General features: G+C 34.5%; 1 protein-coding gene across 4 annotated transcripts in view; it reads left to right on the forward strand.

Annotated features, from left to right (window-relative positions):
• USP14 (ubiquitin specific peptidase 14) overlaps positions 1-17,268 on the forward strand; it is a gene marked incomplete at its 5' end in the record, with an annotated part of 47,014 nt that overhangs the window by 2,757 nt on the left and 26,989 nt on the right. Inside the window, 5 exons of one of the 4 annotated variants that reach the window (XM_080821104.1) lie at positions 162-276; positions 1,213-1,358; positions 3,824-3,856; positions 15,671-15,775; positions 16,596-16,699. In XM_080821104.1, coding sequence (XP_080677230.1) covers positions 1,275-1,358; positions 3,824-3,856; positions 15,671-15,775; positions 16,596-16,699 — 326 coding nt within the window. Of the gene's footprint in view, positions 1-161; positions 277-1,196; positions 1,359-3,823; positions 3,857-15,670; positions 15,776-16,595; positions 16,700-17,268 lie in introns of those variants that run through there. The other 3 variants (XM_080821102.1, XM_080821103.1, XM_080821105.1) reach the window with 3 other exon arrangements.

Here is a 17,268-nt window from a genome sequence, read left to right on the forward strand (position 1 = left end):
ATTTCAAAAGTTATTTCATGAGGCCAATAGACTTTTTTTTATTATATGGTAAAATATATGTAACCAAAAATGTACTGCTTAAACCATTTTTAAGTGTACATTTTGGCATTAAGTACATTCATATTGTTGTGCGACTATCATCACCATCCACCTTCAGAGCTTTTTCATGTTCCTACACTGAAATTCTGTACCCATTGAACAATAACTCTCCATTTCCTCTTCCTTCCAGCCTCCTGGCAACCATCATCCTACTTTCTGTCTGTGAATTTGACTACTGTAGGTACCTCACATAAGGGAAATCATAATGTTTTGACTTTTGGCCTCTGGCTTACTTTGTTTAGCATAATGTCTCCAAGGTTCATCCATGTTGTATAGTATGTATAAGAATTTCATTACTTTTAAAGGCTGAATAATATCCATTGTAGGTCTGTACCACATTTTGTTCATCTGTTTATCTGTTGATGGACATTTGGGTCACTCACATCTTTGAGTCTTTTGGGAATAATGCACTATGAACAGGGGTATACAGATAGCAGTTTGAGTCCCTGCTTCATGCTTTTGAGTATATACTTAGAAATGGAATTCCTGGATCATATGGTAAGCTTAATTTTTTGAGGAACCACCATACTTTTTTCTGCAGTGGCTGTACTGTTCTATATTCCCATCAGGAATGTTCAAGGGTTCTATTTTTTCTACATTCTCACCAGCACTTGGTATTTTCTTCTTCGTTGGCTTCTTTTTTTAATAGCCATCCAAATGACTGAAGAAAGATTTCTGTATTTTTAAATTTATTTTTAATTTTGAAATTTCTGCATCTTTTCATTTTTGGATTTTTTTTTTTAAGATTTTATTTATTTGACAGACAGAGATCTCAAGTAGGTGGAGAGGCAGGCAGAGAGAAAGGGGGAAGCAGGCTCCCCACTGAGGAGAGAGCCCGATTCGGGGCTTGATCCCAGGACCCTGGGATCATGACCTGAGCCGAAGGCAGAGGCCTTAACCCATTAAGCCACCCAGGCGCCCCTAATATTTGGATTCTTAATATTTGACCACCTCTTGCATAGGAACCACACCTTTCAATTCTCCCATGGAAACTTTCTTCTTATAATTCAGAATATGCATTCCTACACCTGTTTTAAATATTATATTATTTTATTTTTTTAAATATGCTTTATTTTTATAAATGAAAAAAATAAATTATGGTTTTGTTTGCAGTTACTGTGAAATGGGGAAAGGAGAAATTTGAAGGTGTAGAATTGAACACTGATGAACCTCCAATGGTGTTCAAGGCTCAGCTTTTTGCACTCACTGGAGTCCAGCCGGCCAGACAGAAAGTTATGGTGAAAGGAGGAACATTGAAGGTAAAATTTAGTCCAGATTTTCATTATATACTGTTATATAATTAGTGGAAACAAACACCAGAAAATGTAGCATTTGAGGTATATATATTTTTTAATTTGTTGAGAGTGTATAGTCTGTGAATTTAAAACTTTCTTATTCATATTAGTGTAGAAAGGAACACTGTAGCCATTTCAAAACACTATATTATAGAAGCATCATTAAAATTTTTATTTTAAAATGCATTGTATCACTGAATATTCATAGGAGTCAGGGGAGTGGGGAATTTTCCATTTATCTCTGTTGTTTGGATTTTTTTCTTGGTGAGGGTGTGTTAAAAATATTTTATTTTGTTTAGATTAATACAAAAATCTATACATCCTTAGTAGTTTTCTGTTATGGGGTGGAAAAAATTTTATCTCTTAAAAATATGGAACAATATGGTAGATTTAAAAAAAAAAGACTGCAGAAGGTATTTTTGTATATGCATTCAAATGTTGAAATTCAGAATATTTCAACATCTTTACCAAAGCCTCACTTCTGGAATACTGGAGAACTGTTAACTTTTTTGGCCTGTTTCATATTCTACTCATTGAAAAAGAGCTCTTATCACTTAGGGAGTAATTGCTATGTAAAACCTGTTTGGAGGTAGGTGAAAGTATTTCTGTTAAAAGAGCAAACATAGTTTTTCCTTTAGTTTCCTTGGGATGGTCATATTGACTACAGTTAGGAGTCTTAAGCTTTCTGGTGTCATTGGTGACGGGCCACAAAAAGATGAAAGTATTACTGTTTGTAAAACTATGGAAGTATAGTTTTAAAAAAAAATACCCTCAAGAGTTAGGTGTGAAATGCCAAGAGCTGTAGTTAACTTTAGAGATGTGGCTTGGTTGCCCCTGTCAGGTGGGCAAGGAAATTGATGTTGGTGAAGAAAACATTGTTTCCCCTCCAGGTTGCAGTATGAGCTTTTTAGTCATTAGTGACTTGATAACTGAATTTGTGATGAGCTGTATACTGGTGGTGTACTATGGAGAATTACAGAGAAATAGTAATTAAATGAAACTCACTACTAATAGTAATCACTTATTGAATAATTATTCTGTGCCAGGCTTTTATTTTCTTTAATTCTCAACTCTGTATATTGAAAAAATGAGAATAAATGTATTTTATAATTTAATAAATGAGAAAACTTAGCATCAGAGAGATTTAAGTAACATACAGCAGGTTACCAGAAGAGCATGTGATTTACAAGCCAAGCAAATCTCGGTTCATTTTTTCAGCTTTGTGTGACCTCAGATAAGGGAACTGAGGGAGCATGTATATAGTTATCATTCCTTATGATTAATAGAAATGGACCTTAAACTGAGAAGGATATTTAGGAAGTTACTCTTGCACTTTGAAGCATGATGCCCAAAGAAAAAATTGGCACTACCAAAGGGAAGCATACTGGGTGCCTGCCATTTTGTCTGAAAAGTTATGTGGAAATGACTTTATTCTGTGAAGGGAAAGAGTCTAGCTGCAGTATGCGGTAGGCCAAGATGTCTGGGGGCCAGTCATGGCATTAAAAAAAATTGTTTTAATTGAATATATTGAAGTGAAAATATTTAATTACTTCATAGATGTGAAATTTAGGACTTGAAAAACATTTGTGGACACAGCAGATGTCCTTAAGAGTAGTTTGCTTCTGTTATTCCTGGTATAATTTTTAATAGCACTTTCATTCTTAAGAATCTCCTGCTTTGAAAAAAAAAAAGAAAAAGAAAAAAAGAATCTCTTGCTTTGGACAGTAAATTATATAATATTTAGACCTTATTTCATAAGTTACTCTTAATTCCTGTCACATAAGCTAATTATTAGTTTTGCTGGGTGCATACATGTAACAAACATGGAGAAAAATTAATAATCTATCATCAAGGTTTAGTACAGTCAGGTTTATTGTTTTTTAGATTGTGTTGTGTCTTGTAGTTTAAGCAATTGTTTTTTTAAAATTATTAACAGATAATGTATTATTTGTTTCAGGGATACAGGTCTGTGAGTCATCAGTCTTAACACAATTCACAGCACTCACCATAGCACATACCCTCCCCAGTGTCCATAACCCAGCCACCCTCTCCCCACCACCCTGCCACCACCCAGCAACCCTCAGTTTGTTTCCTGAGATTGAGTCTCCTAAGGTTTGTCTCCCTCCCCGGTCCCCTTTTGTTTTCATTTTTTCCCTCCCTACACCCCCACAAGCCCCCAATGTAGTTAAAGCAATTGTAAGACTTACTGACTGTAACACTGCATTTAAAACAAAATACTTTTGATTATAGTAATTTTAGGTAAGACTTACTTTTTTTAATAAGTAATTTTAAAAATAAAATTATTTTTTAAATAAGTAAAAATCTGCAAAAAAAATTCTGTTTTGGAGTAGCTTAAAATTCATTGATTATTAGAATATGTTCAAATTTTACAGGGGTGGTTAAATGTTTTTCATTTGTTTTTAAAACAGGATGATGATTGGGGAAACATCAAAATAAAAAATGTGAGTATTATCCTAAGAGCATTTACTATAATTCAGTTTCTTAATTATTATACACAAATGCATTGCAGATGCCTTTTTTCCATAAATGTATCCAGTTGTTCCAGCACTATTTATTGAAAATACTCTCTTTTTCCCGTTGACTTGTCTTGGGAAAATCCATGGCAGATTTACTTTTGGATTCCTCTTTCATTGATATATTTGATTATAACTTGTGCTAGTACACGTGGTCTTAGTGATTAAAGCTTTTAATAAGTCTTGAAATGAGATAGTACAAGTTCTCCAACTTCTGCAAGAATATTTTAGCTGTTTTAGCTTCTTTGCATTTCCTTTTAATTTTAGAGTAAGTCTGTCAATTTTTGCAAATGGGCTTTTGGAATTTTAAGATCGTATTGGTTCTTTGTTCAGTTTGGGAAAAATGGCCATCTTGACAGTATTTAGTATAAAATCCTTAAAATGATGTACTCTGTTTAGGTCTTTATATTCCCCTAAACTGAGTTTGTAGCTTCTTAGTGTAGGATCTTCATGGTTTTTGTTAGATTCTTTGTACTTAAGGTTTCGTGGCTGTTAAATGATATTTTTAAAAAAATTGTTTTCCAGTGTTCATGGGTAGGTTATAAAAACGTAGTTTATTTTCTCCTGTGACCTTGCTAAATTCACTTAATAGTTTCATTAGTTATTTTCTAGATTCCACTGGGGTTTTTTATGTACATGAGCATGTTATCTGCAAATAGAGGTATTTTTACTTCTTCCTTTCCAATCTTTATGACTTTTATTTCTTATTATTGCCTTATTTCACCAGGTTAGGACTTCTGATAATACAATGTTGAATAGAAAGTGGTGAGAATGGTCATCTTTGTCTTATCCTAACTTGTTCACTAGGACTTTTTAAATTATGAATGGCTGTCGAATTTTGTTAAGTTTTAAAAAAGATCATACGATTTTCCTACTTTATTCTGATAATCTGGTTAATCTCATTGATTTTTTATTTACTTAATTTTTTTAAAGATTGTATTTATTTATTTGACAGACAGAGATCACAAGTAGGCAGAGAGGCAGGCAGTGAGAGAGGAAGGGAAGCAGGCTCCCTGCTGAGCAGAGAGCCCGATGCAGGGCTCCATCCCAGGACTCTGGGATCATGACCTGAGCTGAAGGCAGAGACTTTAACCCACTGAGCCACCCAGGCGCCCCTATTTTTAATTTTTTTTAAGTTTATTTATTTGTGTATTTGAGAGAGAGAGCGAGAGAGTGCATGAACCGGTGGGGGCGGGGAGCAGAGCGAGAGGGAGAAGCAGACTCCCTACCTAGCAGGGAGCCAGATGTGGGGCTCTATCCCAGGACCTGAGATCATGGCCTGAGCGGTAGGCAGACGCTTAACTGACTGAGCTACTCAGGCATCCCTCATTGACTTTTAATTGTTAAATATTGCATTCCTGGGATGTGCAACCCTCAAATTTTTTTTTGCAGCCCTAATTGCACTCTTAAAAATTATTTTTAAACCCCAAAGAGTTTCATATATATTAGTTTATATCTATTGGCATTTACCATATTAGAAATTAAAACAAATTAAAAAGTCTATTTATTTAGAAATAACAATGACAAACCCATTACATGTTAATTTTGTATTTTTTTTTTAAGATTTTATTTATTTATTTGACAGAGCGGGGGGGAACACAAGCAGGGGGAGTAGGAGTGGGAGAAGCAGGCTCCCCGCTGAGCAGGGAGCCCAATGCGGGACTCGATCCCAGGACCCTGAGATCATGACCTGAGCCGAAGGCAGACGCCTAATGCCTGAGCCACCCAGGTGCCCCTAATTTTGTATTTTTAAATGTTTCCCCAGAAAGATTGTGAAAGGACTGGCAGTGCTCTATATTTTCGCAAATCTCTTGAAAATCTATCTTAATAGAATATAATTGAATTCTCATAGTTGCTTTTACATTCAGTCTGCTGCGATAAGTTGTTTTAGTTGAGGTATGTATAGTAAATCTGGCCTCACATAAATAGTTTCAAAAGGGAGGTATCTTTTCTGATAAAATTGTGAACATTCATCTTTCATAGTATACCCAAACTCAACATGTAATAGCTAATTATTGGTTAGTTTGTGGTAGAAACCATATCAGTGACTTTTTGTGCATAGAAATCTACTTGGCTATAATTCAAAAGGTGCCAAGTATATAGTGACAGATATAAAATTCGAATTTTCACTCGAAAGCTCTAATTTTGTCATTGGCAACTTTATGTAGTCATTTGTTTTTCCTAAAGCAGCAAGCTCACTTCATTTATTTGAGAAATATTGGCTAAGTACTTGAGTATAAAAACCCATAATTTGTAGTTTTAAGTAAAAATGATACTGAAAAAGTAACTAGTCTGGTTTGCAACTCATATATTTAACACAAGCTATCCTGAAGAAAATGATCATGTTTTGGTATACAGATGTGTTATTTCTATTGATTATTTTCATATGTGTGTGTGTATGTAATTTATTTAGAGAAGGAGTGGGTAGGGGCAGAAAAAGTGAGAGAGAGAGAATCTTAAGCAGGCTCTGTGCCTAGCAAGAGCCTGACACAGGTCTCCATCTCACAACCTTGAGATCGTGACCTTAGCCAAAATTGAGACGGACATCAAGCATTGGATGCTTAACCAACTGAGCTACGAGGTGCCCCATATATCTATATATATTTTAAGATTTTATTTATTTGACAAAGAGAGCGTAAGTAGGCAGAAGAGCAGGCAGAGGGAGAGGGAGAAGCAGGCTCTTCGCTGAGCAGGGAGCCCGATGTGGGGCTCAATCCCAGGATCCTGGAATCATGACCTGAGCCGAAGACAGATGCTTAACCGACTAAGTCACCCAGGTGCCCTTCATCTGATATATTTTTAATAGACTTTATTTTGTAGAACAGTTTTAGGTTCACAGCAAAAAATGAGTGGAAGAAACAGAGCTTTCCCATATATCCTCTTCCCCACACAGGCAGAAGCCTCCTCTATTACCAGCATCTCCTACCAGGACGGCACATTGGTTATAATTTTTTTTTTTTAAGATTTTATTTGTCAGAGAGAGTGCAGGCACGTATGTGAGCACACAAGCAGGGGGCACAGTAGGCAGAGGGAGAAGCCAGGCTCCCTGCTGGGCAAGGAGCCCCATGTGGGACTTGATCCTGGGTCCCTGTACCTGACCTAAAGGCAGAAGCTTAACCAACTGAGCCACCCAAGCATCCCACATTTGTTATAATTGATGAACTTATATTGACACATCATTGTTGCCCAAAGTCCAGGGTTTACGTGAGGATTGACTGTTGGTGTTATACATTCTGTGGGTTTGGACAAATGTATAATGACATGTATTCACCATTATAGTGTCATACAGAGTAGTTTTATTGTACCCAAAATTCTGTGTGCTCTGCCTATTCAGCCCTTCAACCCCCTGACAACCATTGATATTTTTACTGTCTCCATTGTTTGGCCTTTTTCTAGAGTGTCATGTATTTGGAATCCTACAAGATGTGTCCTTTCTTTCACTTAGTAATATGTATTTAAATTTCCTCCATGTCTCTGCATGGCTTTGATAGTATAGTTCTTTTTAGTGCTGAATATAGTCCATTTTATGGATGTACCAGAGTTTTATTCACCTACTGAAGGAGATCTTGGTTGCCAGGAAAGTAAGTCTTTTTTGAATGGGAACTTCCCATTTCATAAGACAGAATATCACAAAGAAATGTATTCAAAGGTCAAGATTTAATAAAATCAGTAATCATTTTTACCAATTTATTGTGCTAAACTGTTAAAAAATTTTTAGCCTCAAGTGATTTACCACCATTAGTGCAGATGACAGCACAGTGAAAAAGGGACAGTAACATCATAGTATTATGAAAATAGTTTTGATCTTGCTGGCTCTGAAAGAATTTCAGAGACCAGTAGGGGTTCACAAACACTTTGAGAAGTGGGACAAACCCATTGAGTCATGATTTATTTATCTCCTTTATACATTGCTGGATTTAATTTTCTCATTTAAAAAAAAAAGATATTTGTATATATGTTCATGAGAGGTATTAATATTTTTATTTGGGAATGTATTGCTCTTTCTTTTCTAAATGAGTTTATGTAAGATTGGCATTTCTGTAAATACTTGAAATAATTTACCAGTGAATTTTATCTGGACCTGGATTTTCTTTAAGAATTTGATTGATATTTAAATTTCTTTAATAGATAAAGGGTATTTAGATTTTCTGTTTTTTATGCCAGTTTTGGTGAATTTTCTCTTTGAGAAAATTTGTTTAAATATATTGAATTTATTGGCATGAAGTTGTTCATAATATCGAGACTGCTCATGAATTATTCTTTTATATCTGTTATCTTTATTTGTTGATGTTCCCCCCTTCCCATACCTGATAAGTCTTTGGTGTTTTGTTTTTGGTCAGTGTTGCTAAGGATTTATCAATTACTCTTTTCAATTGTTTACTTTGTTTACTTCATATATTATCCATTTTCCACTTTACTGATATTTACTCTACGTTATTTTCTTTTTTTCTGCCTTGGGTTTAAATTGCTTCAATTTCTTGCTTTTTTAGGTGTGTGCTTAAATCATTGATTTTTTTTAATACCTTCTTTCCTTATGTAGACACTTAAAATTATTATTTTCTGTTTAATCACTTGTAGTTGTAGCCACAACTTTTGATGTGCTATGTTTTTATTATGCATTTAAGTATTTTCTTATGTTGTGGGTGTTTATATTGTTTAGTTTTTTGCTCTTTTACCTATAGATTGTTTAGAATTATGTTGTTTCATCTCCAATTATTTGGGCCTTTTTCTAATACATTTCTGTTACATATTTCTCATTTGGTTCTGTGTAGTCCCAGAACATACCAATGTTATTTTCGTCATCTGAGTTTATTGATCATTGTTAATGGACTGTATATGGCCCAGAAAGCCTAAAATGTTTATTATGTGGTCCTTAATAGGAAAAGTTTGCTGACTCTTGGTATAAGGGTGCTAAGATGATGACTTTGAGCTGCTCCTTTAGGATTTATATTACATATTTTTAATCATCCTCTGCCTTAAATAACAAATGACTTCAGGTATAGTATAAGATTCTTAAAATAGTATGCCTCCATTTCCCTGGTCCTTGGTGCTATTGTTGTCATACAGTTTACTTCCACATGTTAGAAATCTTATACTTCATTCCTATTTTTGCCTTAAGTAGTCATTTATCATTTAAAGAGAGTAAAAATGTTTAAAACTCATTTACCATTTTTGGCATTCTTCTTTTGGATTCAAATACAGATTTCCATCAGATACCATTTTCTTCTGCTTCAGGAACTTACACATTTCTTACAGAGCATATCTATGAATTTTCTCTGCTTTTGTTTTTCTGAAAAGCTCTTTATTTCACCTTTATTTTTGAAAGACATATTTAATAGGTATAGATTTCAAGATTAACACTTTTTCTTTGAATACATGAAAAATGTCTTCTGATCTGCATAGTTGTCATTCTTAATTCCTTTGCATATAATATGTCTTGTTCCTCCTGATGCTTTTGAGATTGCTTTTCAGCAATTTAATTACATGTCTTGGAGAGGTTTGCTTATATTTATTCTGAGTTTCTTGGATTTGTGAGTTTATAGTTTTTATTAAATTTGGAAAAGTTTTAGCTATTTAAGTTTGTTTTCTGTGTGCCCTTCTCCCTCCTCTTTTTTGAGACTACAATTCCATATGTTGGGTAGTTTTGCCCATTGTAAAATTTTGGTCCCTTTTATGTGTGTGTGTGTATACACGCATGTTCATCTGTTGATGGATATTTCTGTTTCTACTTTTTGACTGTTATGAACAGAACTGCTGGGAACCTTCATTTTTGTAGATGCTTATTTTCCTTTTTCTTGAGTAAATAACCTGTGAGTGAAATTGCTGGGTCTTATGAAGTTAAGTATGTGTTTAACATACTTTCCAAAGTGATGGTTGTACCATTCTACATTCTTATGAACAGTATATGATAGATCCAGTTGTTCTACCATCACAGCATTTGACTGTTGTCAGTCATTTTTTCTTTTAGTCATTCTGGTGGGTGTGTAGTGATACTTCCTTGTGGTTTTAGTTTACATTTATATGATGAAAATGCTTTAAGCTTATTGGTACCTTTTATATCTTTTTGTGAAAGGTCTGTTCAGATCTTTATATATTTTTAAATGGGTTATTTTCTTACTTGCATATAAAGAATACATACTGGGATCAAGTCTTTTGTGAGATATATCTGCTGTGATATTTTCTCTCAGTTTCTGATTTGTCTTTTTAAAAATGTTTTTTTGAGTAGAAATTTTAAATTTTGTTCAAGTATAACCTATCAGTTTCTTTCTTATATGGTTTTGACTGTTTGTATCCCATCTAAGAAATCTTTGCCTGTGTCAAGGTCACAAGAGACTTCTGTTTTCTAAAACTTTTACAAGTTTTATCTTTTATACTTAGGTATATCATCTGTTTTGAGCAGACTCTTGTGTTTGTTGTTAAGTAGTGGTTAAGGTTTATTTTTTTCATATGAATGTTCAGTTGTATGAGCACATGTAAGTCTATTTCTGGATTCTGTTCTGTTGATTTGTATATTTACCTTTACACCAGTACCCACTCCCACCATCTTGATTATTCAAGACTTGAAATCCAAGTAGTAGGAGTCCAGATTGTTCTTCTTTTTCAAAACTTACTGGCTATTCTAAAGTCTTTGTGTGTCCTTTGGACATTTTAGACTCAGTTTATTTTCTACAAGAGTCTTCTGGGATTTTGATTGAAATTACATTGATACTATATATCAAACTGGGATGTCTTTTTAAAAATTTTTTAAACATTTTTCTATTTTGAAAGAGCGCTTGTATGCATGAGTGGCGGGGGAGGGCCAGTGGCATTGGGATACGGGGAGAGAGAATCTTTTTTTTTTTTTTTTCCATTTTTAAAAAAATTTTTTTATTTTAATAAACATATAATGTATTTTTATCCCCAGGGGTACAGGTCTGTGAATCGCCAGGTTTACACATTTCACAGCACTCATCATAGCACATACCCTCCCCAATGTCCATTTCCCCACCACCCTCTCCCGTCCACCCTCCCCCCAGCAACCCTCAGTCTGTTTCTTGAGATTGAGTCTTTTATGGTTTGTCTCCCTCCCAATCCCATCTTTTCATTTGGGGAGAGAGAATCTTAAGCAGGCTTCATGCACAGCATGGAGCCCCATGTCGGGCTTGATCTCACAACCCTGAGGTCGTGACCTGAGCCAAAATCGAGAGTCAGATGCTTAACTGATGGAGCCAGCTAGAACCCCCAAATCGGGACATCTTGAATCTTCTGAAAAAAATTTCCCACAACAATGTTTTATATATTTTTTTCTTTTGTTTTAAAGATTTTATTTATTTATTTGAGAACAAAAGTACGTGCTTGAGTGGGGGGCAGAAGAAGAGAGAGAAGCAGACTCCTTGCCAAACAGGGAGTCCGATGCAGGGCTTGATCCCAGGACCCTGGGATCATGACCTGAGCCAAAGGCAGACGTTTAACCTACTGAACCACCCAGGGGCCCTATTTTATTTATTTTTTTCTTTTCTTTTTTTAAAGATTTTTTTATTTGAGAGAGAGAATATGCACACACATGCACGCGCATCAGGGAAGGGACAAAGGGAGAAAATCTTCAAGTAGACTCCTTACTGAGCATGGAGCCCAACAAGGGGCTTGATCTCACGACCCATGAGATCATGACCTGAGCTGAAACCAAGAGTTGGATGCTTAATTAGCTGAGCCACCCAGGCACCATTTTATTTTCAATACAGTATCGTATACATGTTTTTTGTTAAATGTCATAAAATATTTCATGGTATTTCATGCTATCAAAAATAGCATTTTTCAAATGTCATTTTGCAGTTATTTATTGCTAACATATACAAATAGAATTAATTATTGTATCCTGTGATTTTGCTGATTTTTACATATTAGTGTTTAGGATTATGTAGGTAGGATACAATCATGTTGCAAATAAGAATGGTTTTATTTTTTCCTTTTCAATCTGCATGCCTTTTATTTCTTTTTTTTTTTTTTCTCTTGCTTTACTGCACCGGTTAGGATGTTCAGCACAATGTTGAGTAGAAGTGGTTGACATTGTACACATCATTGGTTTTTTTCCTGATCCTAGGAGAAAAATCTCCAGTTTTTGTTGGAATTGTTTTATAGATGTTCATCATTAGTTTGAGGAAGTTCTCCTCTATTTGTAATTTGCTGAGAGTTTTTATTCATGAATGGAAGTTGAATTTTTCAAATAATTTTTCCATGTCTATTGCAAGGATCAATTTTTTATCCTTTAATTTGTTAATGTGGTGAAATAAATACATCGACTCTTTTAAACAGTAAACCATCCTTTCATTCTTGGGCTAAACCCCACTTAGTCATTATGTATTTTCCTTTTTATATATTGCTGGATTCTATTTGGTGGTATTTTGTAAAGGATTTTTGTGTTTCTAGTTGTGAGAATTACTAGTTTATAGTTTTTTTATTTGTCTTTGTCTGCTTTTGCTGTCAGTGTAATCCTGGCCATGTAAAATGGGTTAGGAGGCATCCCCACCTCTTCTGTTTTCTGAAAGAGATTTTCTTTAAATGGTTCATAGAATTCTCCATTGAAGCTTGGAGCTTTCTTTGTGGGAAGACTTTCAGTTAGGAATCTAATGTATTTAATAAATGTAGGAGTCTTGATGTTATGTTTTCTTTGACATCTGTTTTGATAATAACATCTTTTAAGGAATTGGCCCATTTAATTTACAGCTTAAATTATCAACTTGATTGGCATAATACATTCTTACTATCCTTTAATTCTAGAGTCTCTAGTGATGTTTTCTCTCTCTTTTTTTTTTCCTGGTATTGGCAAATTGTGGTTTCTCTCTAACTTTCTTCATTACCTACCCAGAGGTTTGTCAATTTCATGGATTTACCACCCAAGAGAATCAACTTTTGTTTATTTATTATTTTATTGATTTCACCTCTTTGCTTTATTTCCTTCTTTTAATTTGTATACTTTTTCTAGCTTCTTACGGTAGAAGCTTAATTTATTTTAAGCCCTTTTGTTTACTGTTTGTATCTTTTTTTTTAATTAAATTTTTTTTTTTAAGATTTTATTTATTTATTTGACAGAGAGAGAGATCACAAGTAGGCAGAGAGCCAGGCAGAGAGAGAGGGGGAAGCAGGCTCCCCGCTGAGCAGAGAGCCTGATGTGGGCCTCGATCCCAGGACCCTGAGTTTATGACCTGAGCCGTAACCCACTGAGCCACCCAGGTGCCCCTGCTGTTTGTATCTTTTGTCCAGTTTTCTATTGTGTTTGCTTTACTGATTTTTTTTTTTAATGTGCTTCTATATAGTGTAACCTTTTTACCCTTTTCCTTTAAAATTTTGACTGGTAATGTTTTATAGAAGTTTTCAAGAACTATGTGGTAACATTAGTCCTTTCATCTTTTATGTCACTTTTAGAAAATATTCCAGCAAAGCAAGGTTTTTTTAATTCACCTACATGTTTTTGTAATTATTTGTCTTATTTATTTATTTATTTTAAAGAGAAAGAGAGTGAGCGTGTGCGCGCAGGTTGGGGGAAGGGCTGAGGGAGGGAATCTTTATGCAGACTCCTGGCTGAGTGTGGAGCCCATCGTTGTGGGGCTCAATACTCTCTACCCATGAGATCATGACCTGAGCTGAAACCAAGTGTCGGACGCTTAACCCACTGACCCACCCAGGCACGCTTTGTTTTATTTCTTAAGTCTTTTAATTCATTTTGGGTATGGCATACCGTGAGGTGGAGAACTGATGATATTTTTTTTCTAAATTATTCAGTTTTTCTCAACATTCCTCATTGTATAATCTATTTTCTTCTTAAATGGCATTGTTTTAATCTTTATTTTTTAGAAATTTCTTAGCTGTTATTATGGGTATAAATCTGGTATATGAATGAATCATTTTGTAAAGTTTCAAAAAAATTAAATTCATGTAATAATTTAGAATCACATCTTTATAGTAATTTTTCCTGTCTAGAAACTGTTAATTATTTTCAATTTATTATTTAGGTGTATTTCATATTCCTAAGTAAAGCTTTATAGTTTTCTTATTAAAATATTACAGGTATATTCTTACATTTACTGTTATTTACTGATATTCTTTCTTTTCTTTTTTCTTTTGTAAGATTTTATTTATTTGACAGGGAGAGACATAGCGAGAGTGAGCACACAAGCAGGGGAAGTGGGAGAGGGAGAAGCAGGCTTCCCGCTCTGCAGGGAGCCTGATGTGAGACTTGATCCCAGGACCTTGGGGTCATGACCTGGGCTGAAGGCAGATGTGTAAAGACTGAGCCACCCAGGCACCCCATTTTCTTTCTTTTATATCATGTTTATAACAGACTATTTGCTAGTACATCCTTTAAATATTTGGTTTTCCTGAGGGTAGTCTTTGGAAAAAGATTTTTTAGTGATGGTTTAGTATTCCTTCTGCTATCACAGAAAGCTTAAGTTAAAATAATGGGTGGTAGAATGAAGGTTACTGGATTTCAGCATAGGTGCTCTCAGGACTGAGTTTGTTATCCTTACTAATTTTCTTTTAAAAAAGTTTTTTTAAGGTTTTATTTTTAAGTAATCTCTACACCCAACATGGGGCTCAGACTTACAATCCTGAGATCAAGAGTCACATGCTCTACTGACTAAGCTAGCCAGGTGCCCCAAACTTTTTAACTTTCTAATTTTAATCCTCATGTGGAAATTTCTATCTTCTCTTACTGTCTTTTTTTCTTCTTAAACCTCCATTTTTTGGCTCTTTTTTTTTTTTTTTTAACCTCCCTACTCTTTTCTTTGTCTTATGTGTTTATATCTTCCATAGTAAGATATTGTTAACATTTCAGGATTATGTGATTTAGGGGACAGTGTCATCTTCATTGTTTTTCTGTTGTATGGAATGTTACATATGTGTTGAATGTAAATATTCCCTTATATATATCCTATATATATATATATATATATGTATATATATATATATTTTCCCTTATATATATTCTATAGTGTAGAATTATAAAAGTGGATATTTTGAACTAATTTATGTGTTTGGTGTAATGTTTTCCAATAATGGAGGGTTTGGTACTCTCAAAATAATTCCATTCAATTATAAGTAATTGTTACAGTTATACAATAGACATTTCACAAAAAGAATGCTATCTGCACTTTGTTATGGGGAGAAATGATTCCACTAAATGTTAATAATCATTTCGAGAATTCCCTCCCCTCCAGTATTTTAAACACTCTCAATCATTTTTATGACAGTATTTATTTTTCCCTAGCTTCATTAAAGTATAATTTATATGGATTAAAATTCACCTATTTTTAGCATACAGTTTAAATTTGGGTAGTTCTATACAGTCATGTAACTACCACCACAATCAAGATACAGAACTTTTATCATTCTGAAAAGTTTCTTTGTGCCCCTTTGAATATAAGCAGGGGACCTTTGGCTTGAAGCAGCCACCTCAGTACTTTTTTTTTTTTTTTTAACTGTTGGTGATTTTTAGTATTGACAAGAATTGTGTAACCTTCACCACAATCTAATTTCAGAACATTTCCATCACCCCAGAAAGAAATAGGTGTCTGTTTAAAGTCACTCCCTCTTCCCACCTTTAGTCTTAGCAATCGCTAGTCTGCCTTGTGTCTGTAGATTTACCTTTTCTGGCAAATACAAGCATACAGTATGTTTTATTTTTCTGTGTCTGGCTTCTTTCATTGGACATAAGCATTATCAACTTCTGAGCATTTTTATGAAATGAAATTTTTTTTAAAACAGGGTATGACTCTACTAATGATGGGGTCAGCAGATGCTCTTCCTGAGGAACCCTCAGCTAAAACTGTCTTTGTAGAAGACATGACAGAAGAACAGTTAGCATCTGCGGTAAGATATACCACGTTTTGTATAAAAATGATTGCTACAGGTACTAAGATGCCTTTCAGAAAGTAGCATCTAAACGTTTTAAAGATTTGGGGCGCCTGGGTAGCTCAGTCGGTTAAGCGTCTGACTCTTGATTTCAGCTCAGGTCATGATATCAGGGTCGTGGAATCAAGCCCTATGATGGGCTCCACCTCTAAGAAGAGTCTGCTTGAGATTCTCTCCCTCTTCCTTTGCCCCTTCCCCTGCTCAAGTGCACACACTGTCTCTCTAAAATAAATAAATCTTTAAAAAAAATAAGTGTTTTGAAGATTTAATTGGTAATATCAAGATATATGTTCTTGTTTATTTTGAAGATTTTATTAAAGCACATGGGTGAGTTGGGGGGGGAAGGGCAGAGGGAGAGGGAGAGAAAATCTCCAGCAGACTCCACACTGAACGTGGAGCCTGACCTGGGCTCCCCAAGATGTATGTTTTTAGAACTAAAAGGTTTTATTTTTGGAATTGGCTTGAGGAGTCCTGATATGATTGGATAATTCAGTGTAAAGTCAATTAGTGTCTTTAATAAATAAGTGTTGGGCAGTGCTAACAGTGCTATTATTTTATGGGAAAAGAGGCTTTCAATATTTTTGAGAAGGGAATTAAAACAGAATGTCAACATAATGCAAGTGAACATTTCTGTTAGGAGTGTAAAACTGTTATTTTTGGGTAAAGTTGGAATATAAATTGGTATGAGTTGGTAAATTATACTTCAAAGTGTGAACTTTAGTGATTTTATATATGCTATGTCATTTAAAAAAAATGTTTTAATCCTTGTCCTTTACAGATGGAATTACCATGTGGATTGACAAACCTTGGTAACACTTGCTACATGAATGCTACAGTTCAGTGTATTCGTTCTGTGCCTGAACTCAAAGATGCCCTTAAAAGGTAAGACAGAAGATAAATGTGAGTCCTTTTGGTGGGTAAGGGACACTCACATTTTGGTGAGTAGTGTTTTGTGTATAAATATGTGTATAATTTTTTAGCAGCTTTACTGAGATACTGCTTTATTGTATAATTCATCTCTTTAAGGTATTCAGTTAAATGGTCTTTATTCAGCAGGTTGTACAACTATCACAACAGTCTAATTCTAGGATCTTTTCTTCCCCACCACAAAGAAACCTTATATTCACAAGCAATCACGCATTTTACCATTCCCACCTCCAGCTTTAGGCAACCATTTCCCTACTTTCTGTCTTACAGATTTTCCTGTTCTGGACATTTCATATAAATGGAATCATACAGTGGGTGACTTTTTGTGACTGGATTCTTTTACTTAGCATAATATTTTCTGGGTTTATTCATGTTGTAGTATGTATCAGTACTTCATTCTTTTTTATTTCTGAATAATAGCCCATTATTAATGAACAGACTGCATTTTGTTGATCAGTTCATCTGTTAACATTTGATTCATTTCTAGTTTGTGGCTCCTTTGAGTCATGCTACCATGAACATTC

The sequence above is a fragment of the Martes martes genome (genome assembly GCF_963455335.1).
Source record: "Martes martes genome assembly, chromosome: 13".
Taxonomy (NCBI): domain Eukaryota; kingdom Metazoa; phylum Chordata; class Mammalia; order Carnivora; family Mustelidae; genus Martes; species Martes martes.